The sequence below is a fragment of the Paroedura picta genome, chromosome 16 (assembly GCF_049243985.1).
Source record: "Paroedura picta isolate Pp20150507F chromosome 16, Ppicta_v3.0, whole genome shotgun sequence".
NCBI classification, from domain to species: domain Eukaryota; kingdom Metazoa; phylum Chordata; class Lepidosauria; order Squamata; family Gekkonidae; genus Paroedura; species Paroedura picta.
Genome location: NC_135384.1, coordinates 20,229,275 through 20,238,814, shown reverse-complemented (window position 1 = coordinate 20,238,814; position 9,540 = coordinate 20,229,275). Strand labels below are relative to the sequence as shown.

The 9,540-nt window shown below is 48.3% G+C and overlaps 1 protein-coding gene across 1 annotated transcript; it reads right to left on the bottom strand.

Moving 5' to 3' along the window:
* Positions 1-439: 439 nt before the first annotated feature.
* Positions 440-9,252, bottom strand: LOC143825592 (goannatyrotoxin-Vere1-like). Its single transcript, XM_077313704.1, has 4 exons — positions 9,108-9,252; positions 3,897-4,084; positions 1,525-1,611; positions 440-821 (listed from the first exon to the last, which is right to left on the bottom strand). Exons 2-4 carry the CDS (start codon positions 4,082-4,084, stop codon positions 797-799), a joined length of 300 nt encoding a protein of 99 aa, XP_077169819.1. The 5' UTR covers positions 9,108-9,252; the 3' UTR covers positions 440-796.
* Between the last annotated feature and the right edge of the window lie 288 nt (positions 9,253-9,540).

Genomic DNA, 9,540 nt, shown 5'->3' with positions numbered 1-9,540 from the left:
TGGGGGGTGGACTATGTTTCAGTGGCAGAACACCTGCTTTGTGTGCACAAGGTGCCAGGTTCAATCTCTGGCAACTCCAGTTAAAGGAACAAGTAACAGATGGTGTGAAAGACTTCTGCTGTGATCCTGGAGAACATCTACAAGGAAGCTTCATGTGGAAGTCTGAGGACTACTTCTGTGGATCATGTTGGGTCTGTTGTGTATTGACAGAATGTGCCATTTGAGGTGATTGCCATTAGGTGGGGAGGGGAAATCTGCCATAGGCATTTCCATTACTTGCTCTTTATTGTGGATTTAGAGGAAATTCATTTAAAATAATACACACACACACATACACATGTATATATATATACAGATATATGCATACACACTTTCAATCATGAATGCATACACACACACACACACACAACTGACGTATAAAATAAAGATTGACCCAGGGTGGACATAGTCAGGTCTTGCAGTAACAATCAACACAGACGCCATTAGAAGTACAACATATGCCACCACCGAAAACGCCCCATCTTGCCCCAGGCGCCAAGATCTTCTGCAGTGCCCTCTGCTTGGCTAGTGGAAAAAGGAGATGCAGACGCCTCATTAATGCCGTTGTCTGAAAATACCCAAAGTGATTCTTTCCCGAGCTTCAGATCCAGGAGTGGGAGGAAACTGGGGGCTAGGGAGAGGATAGGCCCTCTAAAGAAAATGATCAGCTCATCAAGACTTGATTCCACCCCACCCCCCAAAATTGCAAACAACACAATAGACTCGCAACAAACAAAGCTGTCAGATGAGAAGGCTGTCACCATATGTAGGAATCATCAAATCTGGAAGAAGAACAAAAAGGACACTTATGAGATCCTATGAGATGGCTGCGGAACAAGAGTGCTGGCAACTCCCATCACGCCTGCAATCTCTCCCCTTGCAAAACTGTTTAGGGAAATCTGGACCCTTACCACCCTAAAAGGAGGGCACCCAATGAATAGCCAATTGGAGATCAGCTGTGAGGCATTTGCAAGCTGTTTCATGGATTAAGTCTCCTTGTTGTGACCTCCCACCCACCCACCCTTGACACAGTAAGAGAACTGGAAGCTCCTTGGCTGCCTCTGGGGGCATGTTTGGGTGAGAATGAGAGGCATCCAGAATTGCAGGCAGCTGCTTTTGACAGCCACCTGAGTGGAATTGTTTTGTACTGCTCACTTTGCCCTGAGGATAAAATCCCAAATCCCTGATTTTTCTCTCAGAAAGCAGATCACAGCAAACAAGAAATGAATATTCAGGAGCTGGCTGATTGGGCCTCGGGATTTCATTGAATGTATCCCCAAGTTGTAAGAATATATCTACAGTATACCGATACAAAACTGCTTTGTTTGAAGTTCTCCACTTATTTCCTTAAAAATAGTGTGTGTGTGTGTGGGGGGGGGGGGTCCTTGTTTCCTTGAGTACTGTTGCTTCCTTGGTGGGTGGTAGAAGATTAAAGGCTAATGACAGCCCTGGTTAAACGAATGAGACAGTCTCAGTGGGACTTACCGCGATCTGCCATTTTGGTCATTGTTGCTGCTGCCTCCCAGAATGAGGTCTGACATCAAGGTTTCCGGGCTGGCTCTCTTGCCGTACCTTGCAGGGGAAGAGGAATGGGTTACAATCAGAGCCATCCTCTTTGGAGAGAATAAGAAGTCCCCCAGCTATTTTGTTTTCTGCTCCCATCCTATACCTCTCTATGGGGGCAAGCCTTAATTAAAGAACACTATGCATTATTCTGCAGGACAAAGGGATACAACATTATTTTCCAGCTGTGTTAATCACTGTGTTAATCAATGCACTGTTTGCTTTTCTGTTCATAACATTACAACCCGCGTCCTCCCAAACAACCCCCCTAAGGTTTCATTCAAACCAGGACCCATCGTGGTTTGTCTTTTGGGTGAACCCGCAATGTGATGATGTCATATCTGGCTATCCAGCCGGAAGTGATGTTGCGTCATCATGGGGAGCTATTAGGGTAATGGGGGATCAGTCTCTGTGATGTTTGCCACATGGGAGGCTCTGCAGCGGGCTGCAGCTCGAGGCAGGTTGCCTCTTCTTGGCTCTGCATGGGGGAGCCTTTGGCCTGCTGTCCCAGATCTGTGCTCCTGCATGGGAGCCGGGGCAGCTAAGCTCCGCAGTGTTGTAGCACAGTGTAGGCTTGGGTTTTGCTTATTTTAAAGAATGTGGTATTATTGTCCATTGCAATACCATGCTCTTAAACATTAAAAATTGCCCCAGGCAGCTCTGCAGCTCTGCCAATCCACCTGGGGCTTTATTATTTTTATTTATTCATTCATTCATTCATTCATTCATTCATTTTGTCCCTTCTAGGGTGCTGTACATAGGCCAAGAGTGCGGAGGATCAGACCAGGACGGGCTGACTCCTCTGACATAGGCCTTGTTGCCAGCCGGGGCAATAAAGGAAATGCTGATCTCTCCGTATTCCCTTGTCCCAGGCAACTGAGGGCCTGAGTCGGGCTAGGGCCATGGGGCTGTGGAAGAGTCATGCAGAACCAGGAATCTGCCTTGCCGGTGGACGAGCAGTGAGTCAGGACAAATTCCCGTTGCAGAAAAGGTCCTGGAGGTTCCTCAGCCTCCTTTAGGCAGCAGCCAAAAATCATTTGGGGAAGGAACAAAAGTCCAGAAGCTACATGAGTAACTCCAGACAGACTTCAGTATGTTTGAAGATTCCTACTTAAAGGGGAAAGCAGCTGATCATCTGCAGAGTAGCCACTTAAAGGGGCCTTCAGAAAGAATCCTTGCAAAGCTGACCATGGGGTTTAGAGGAGTTGTGCCAAAAACGTTTTCTTTCCCTTTCTGGATCAAATGTACTTCTCCATGAACCCCAGTTCACAACTAGGTCAGAGGAGAATAGGAAGTTAAAGATGGGGGGGGGGGTTGATGGGTGGTAATGAGCAGGAACCTGGGGAGGTGCATGTGTGCTAATGTCCCTCAGATCTGGTTTTCAATTAGTAGGTTTCCAGGAGACGAGAGCTAATGGGCTGTCCCAGGCAGCCAACACTAATGGAGAAGGTGGCTAATCGGGCGTTTTATGGATCTGTGATCACTCCCTAAGAGGCTGCAGCCTTTGCAAACCCCGAAGTGACATTATGTGCCGCTGAGTATGCAAGGGGAGGGGGGATGATGCTCAATAAAGGCCATACTTATTTTGCATCTATTTATAAAAAGAGACTGAAATAGAAAACAAATAGAAGAAAAGTCCATGGGAAAGCTGACATTTGGCACATACAAAATGCAAAGGTGAAGACTAGGGGTAGTCAAACGGCGGCCCTCCAGATGTCCATGGACTACAATTCCCATGAGCCCCTGTCAGTGTTCGCTGGCAGGGGCTTCTGGGAATTGTAGTCCATGGACATCTGGAGGGCCGCCGTTTGACTACCCCTGGTGAAGACTGATGAAATATAACATGAGGATCCATAGCAGCTTCTTCCCAGATGGGCAACGTGAGAGAACATGCCAGGGAATGGGGAATGGACTAAGCTGTTAGTTTTGCCCCCATCTGCCTGAGAGCCCACATCCTCGGGCCCCTGTGCAAGTGGGCGAGTAGAATGGCCAGATGCAGTTTGGAAAACTCTCTGAGATTATGGTAGGGAAGGGCAAGGACCACAGTGGGGCACAATGCCATAGAGTTCCCCCTCCAAGGCTTCCCTTTTCTCCAGGGCAATAGATCTCTGTAGCAGAAGGCTCAAACAGAAGTTGGGAAGGACATTCCCCCCCCCTCCCCCGCATTGAGCCTGATCTTATGACTTCACATAGGGCACCTAAGATCAAGCATATATAAAAGCCAAAATCAGCATGCAGCCATGCATGCTCAAGGACCACCCACCCCGAAGCTGCGGCCCAGCCCCACCACGTACCTCTGCCTCGTCACCAAGTTAATGTAATGCCGAAGGGCTGAGAAGTATTTGGCCATTTCTTCAGGGGAAGCATCATCTCCAGGACTCTCTGGCTTGGGGGGATAGGCGTCTATGATGGCCCCCAAGCAGAACAAGATGCTCAGGGTCACAGCAATCACGAGGGTCCAGGGCTTCAGAGATGCGACCATCTGGGAGGGAGAGCGGAGAAGAGAAGTCTGTCAAAAAGCTAGATGATCATTCTCAGCCAGACCATTCATCAGCTCCACACTGCAAAAGCACAACTTTAACTATTCTCTGTTTCTTTGATTCACCCTGATAATAAGGTTTGCTTCTGGATCAAGTTCAAGGTTTTGGTCTTGACCTTCACAGCCTGAGTCCTGCCTATCTGCAAGACCACTTATCTCCTTATGCTCTCTGGAGAGCCCTTTGCTCTATGGTATAAAACAGTGGTCCCCAACCCGTGGGCCGCGACCCGGTGCCGGGCCACGAAGGCCTTGGTGCCGGGCCACGGGTCCCTCTCCCCGCCCGCCCCCGCAGTAAAAAACTTCCCAGGCCGCAAGCTTGCAGCCCGGGAAGCTTCTTACTGCGGGAGGGGGGGAGAGGGAATAAGGGCTGCGGCCGGGCCGCGCATGCTCACATGCGCCATGTGTGGCCGAAATCGCGCATGCGCTGCACTTTTGTGCATGTGCGCATGCACGAAAGTGTAGCGCATGCGCAATTTTGGTAGCACATGGCGCATGTGCACATGTGCGGCCGGGCACACATGCGCAATGCGCTGCATGCGCAGCCGGGCAGTTGCCCTGCCGGTCCCCAGCCTCAAAAAGGTTGGGGACTACTGGTATAAAATGTCCTGCCCCCCCCAGGTTGTCCCGGGCCCCCAGGAAGCATGCCAGGCCTCGACCAGAGACAGGGCTTCTTCAGTCCTGGCCCCTACCTGGTAGAATGAGCTCCCGGAAGAGCTGAGGGCCCTGACAGAACTCTCTGGTTTCCACAGGCCCTGCAAGACGGGGCTCTTCTGCCAGGCATTTGGTTGCGGCCAGGCCGGGGGCCAGGGTAGTAAGATCGGGCCACCCCTCCCTTTTTCTTGAGCAATCGGTACCCCCCTGGCCAACGTCGCCTGATGACATCAGTAGAATATTGTGACTGTAAATGGAGAGCTGAGACACTGTGGGGTGGCTGAGTAGGGATTGTTGCAGCCACCATCTATTGTAGACTTGTTGCTGGTTTTATGGGATACTGGGTTATTTTTAAATACATTTTTGTGTTTTATTGTAAACCGCCATGAGCCGGCTGGGCTGAGAGCGCAGTATATAAGTAAAATAAATAAATAAACAAGGTCACTGCATGAGCTTCCATGCTAGTTCCAACCTGTTTCTGGCAGAACTAGGGTACTAGGGTAGTTCTGGATTGGGAAATACCTGGAGTCTTTGGGGTTGGAGCCAGGAGTGGGCAGGTATGGATCGGGGAGAGGCCTCCGTGATGTACAGTGCCATGGGGTGGGAAGCCCAAGCAGCTATTTTCTCCAGGGGAACTGGTCTCTATACTCTGGAGATGAGTTGTAAATCTGGGGGGTCCTGAGGTCCCACCTGGGAACTTTACTCTATCCACTACATCCCACTGACTTCAGGTTGCTGCCTGCTAATCTTCTAAAACTACCTTTTACTATGATGGATGTGCTGTGTGTCCTGACAAGCATGTCCCTAAGGGTTGTAGTGTCCCCATGGCCACCTGGAGCAGTGTCCCTGATGTCCTCTCTCCCTTTACAATATGATCACCCTCAAAGTCCAATTTAGAGATTCTATAATATTGTTAGATTCGAGTGGAAAGCCATGGTCGTCTGAAGCAGCAGAACAAATTTAGAGTCCAGTGGCACCTTTAAGATCATCATAGTTCTTTTCAAGGTATGAGCTTCCTCAGATACAATGTGGATTGGAAGTAATCAGTTCATACTTTTAGACAAAGTCTGAGAGTAAATTTACATACAGCATAATGAAAATGTTTAACAAATTCCAGAGATAAATAAGAAAAACTAGGAATTTGGATTTGTTTGCATTTACTTGAGATTGAATTGTGTGGGAAACATTTTGTGTACAATAAAGGCGCGCACATTAAGAGAATAATGAGCAAATATATAATCAATTATTCCAAATATGAGATACATAAAAATACAGAGGACATTTGGACTTTCTGAGGGATTGTTAAGAATGCAGGCTAGCATATGTTAAGAAACCAATATCCCTGTTAAGTTCTGGGGTTTCCATTGTTCCGAGTGTTGTAATAACTTGCACTTCAGCAATTTCCCTTTCCATTCTATCCTTGGAAGTCCCTTTGTAATAAAGCGGCTACTTTATGGTCATCTACTGAATGTTCTGGAAGGTGGAAGTGTCCCCCCACAGGTTTGTCTGTCTTGTGGTTCCTGATGTCAGATTTGTGCCTATTTATCCTTTGGTATAGGGCAGAGGTAGTAAAACTGTGGCCCTCCAGATATCCATGGACTACAATGCCCATGAGCCCCTGCCAGTGAATGCTGGCAGGGGTTCATGGGCATTGTAGTCCATGGACATCTAGAGGGCCACAGTTTGATTACTCCTGGTGTAGGGTTTGCCCTGTTTGCCATATGTAGAGAACGGAAGGGCATTGTTTGCATTTGATGGCATATACCATGTAAGATGAGCATGTGATGGTGTAATTGATGTTGTTTCGTCCAGTGATTGTGTTGTCTAGATGTATATGGCAGCAAAGTTGACATCTGGATTTGCAGCAGGTTGTAAATCACTGATGGTGCATTGAACTGTTTGAGTTGAATGCATGCCACCCTCTGTGGTGTTCTTCTCTGTGGTGTTCTTGTCTCTTGGGGGCCTGCCTTGTAACAGGCTTTCTCTGGGAATCCCAGTCTCAAGTGAATACAAACAAATCCAAATTTCTGGGTTTTCCCATTTATCTCTGGAATTTGTTAACCATTTTTATTATGCTGTATGTAAATTTACTCCTACACTTTGTCTATAAGTATGAATGGATTACTTCCATTCCATGACATTGTATCTGAGGAAGTGTGCGTGCACATGAAAGTTCATACAAATAAAACTTTGTTGGTCTTAAGGTACCACTGGACTCTAAATTACTTCTTAAAATGTTGTTAAAAATTTCTGAACTCAGCTTAGAAACTTAGCTTTCTCTTTAAGGATCTCCTGGCTGTGCCATAGGAAGCAGTTTTAAACTGTGCAGCATCAAAGAACACAGAAGGCTGATCCCAAAGGTCATGCACAGGGAGCCCGAGGCACCAACCCCTTACAGCAGCATGCTGCCCAGAGAGACAAGTGCCCTTTCCTATGACATATCTTCCCTGAGAAACTGTGGGCAAATAAAGCGAATCTGTTTACCAGTCTGATGATCCCTCTCATAAGGATATGAATAATAAGGAACCACAAAGATCGATTTTGGGCTCCCTGATGGCTTCACAGCAGGAGAGGACTGCTCAGGAAGACGCTCCGTGGTTTCACAAGCCAGCAAATGGCCCATGGGATGGTGTGACATTTACACCGTACTTTTTATTGAATAGTGGGTTCAGTAAGGTGTGGAGTTGCTCGTGGAGTGGAACATCAGCTCTTTGTTAGATCACACCCACTGAAGAGAGAAACACAGTCCACCACCCGAACTTATATGCAGTCCCAGGTCCCCATGAGAGCCTGTGATTGGATCTTTGCAAGATCCTGGGTTTGAACTCATTGGACCATTCAAACGATCCAGGGGAAGGATGGATCTTACATGCTTAACCAATAGCATTAAACGCCCCTACTGTATGAATCTCGGTTCTTGCTCTGCGGGTCCGCTTCACTGCATGCACGACCCTTTCCTCCTCCTGTTTATTGTTTGACTTCATGGGGACACAAAGGAATTTACATTGTCCCTTTTTTCATGTTACCTTCACAACAACCCTGTGAGGCAGGTTAGGCTGTCTGTACATGACTAGCCCAGGGTACCCCACGGGCAGAGATGGCATTCGAAACAGTGTCTCCCAGATCGTAGCCAGACACTCTAGCCCCGGTATCACACAAACTGTCTTCACAACCCAGGAAGTCGGTGAAGGTGAGGACAACCTGTCCCATGGAGCTTTACTGGTGGTAGGGATTTGAACCTGGGTCATCCCAAGTCCTAGCTCAACACTCTAGCCCAGGGCTGGGCAAACTGTGGCCCTCCAGATGTCCATGGACTACATGTCCCATGAGCCCCTGCCAATGCTGGCAGGGGCTCATGGGACATGTAGTCCATGGACATCTGGAGGGCCACAGTTTGCCCAGCCCTGCTCTAGCCACTCCACCACAACAGCAGCTTTTGTTTACAGGGTCGCTCTCCCCATGGAAACGGTTGTCCTGTTATTCATCCCCCCTCCTTTGTCCCTGTATTTAATCCAGAACTTGCTTTAAGAGCTGAAGCCAAGCAAGTTATCAATCCTCGAATATGCCATAGAATGCCCACCGGATAACAAAGGGGACTCAAAAGCAAACAGACAGTTCTGTTTTCTCACACGCCTTGAGGGCAGCTGCTCTTTTAGTGGAGCACTGAGGTAAAAAGACAGGGGACCCCAGCTAAAGAAGCCCCCCCCCCCCCCACTTCTCTGGCTTTACCTCCCTGCTGCCCTTTTCTCTTTACCCTCATCCAGGGTTTTCCCATTGGGATAACAGTAGCTTAAAAGAGGGCCATTGCTGAGGGGAGAATTCTGCCCTCCACACACATACTGTTTCCTCTTAAATAAAGAAATATATATATATATTTATTTTTCTAAACACCCTTCCTGTGAGGCTCAGGGTGGGCAACATCAATTAATAAATCTATATTAGGCTTTAAAATAATATTTTGACTTAAAAACAGTTCAAAAACCAACCCATCTGCCAACACGTTAAGTATGCAATATTGAGGAGGGCATCCTTTTTGTGGCAGGTGTATTTTCCCTCGATGTTTTGATGGATTTCCTAAGGGGAGGCCAGCTGGTTAGAGGATAAAACCAACAACCTCCAGCAATCTTTTCCCACTGAGCCGGGGCACTGCTGGGCTCCCTTGGCCACTGCAGTAGCCACAAACAGCCCCCCCCCTTAAGATAAATTAAGCTACACTTTCTTTCCTCTCTTATCCTCCCCCTCTCCCCCCCCCCTTTGCTTCGGCAGAAGAGAGGCACTGGCTCTCTGCCATAGATTTGACTCTTCAGGTACTCACTGTGACAAGGAGGTAGACTGGGAGGAGAAATGTGGGTGCCAAAGGGATGATGGGACCCAGCCCAGAGTTCGGTGGTCTTCCTGGAATCTGGCAGGTGCCTCTGTGAGGAAGCTCTCTCAGGCAAGGGCTTATATCTTTGGTTGGTGGGTAATTAAGGGGGGGGAGGCTCCTCCCCTCCCTGCCTGTCTCCCCATTCATTCACTCACTCACTCACTCACCCATCATTTGTTGATCGATGCCCTTCTCTATTGGCCACCTTGATTACCTCTCCACGGAAGCTGTTCCGCACATGCTGAAGGAGTGGGGGTGGGAAACAGGAGGGGGGCAGGATTGGCCCATGTGGTGGTGGTGGTGGTGGGGAACGTGAGCAGTCGACAAGCTGAACTCCTGGGCCGGGCTGTGCGTAAGCGACTGAAACTTTGGATGATTGACT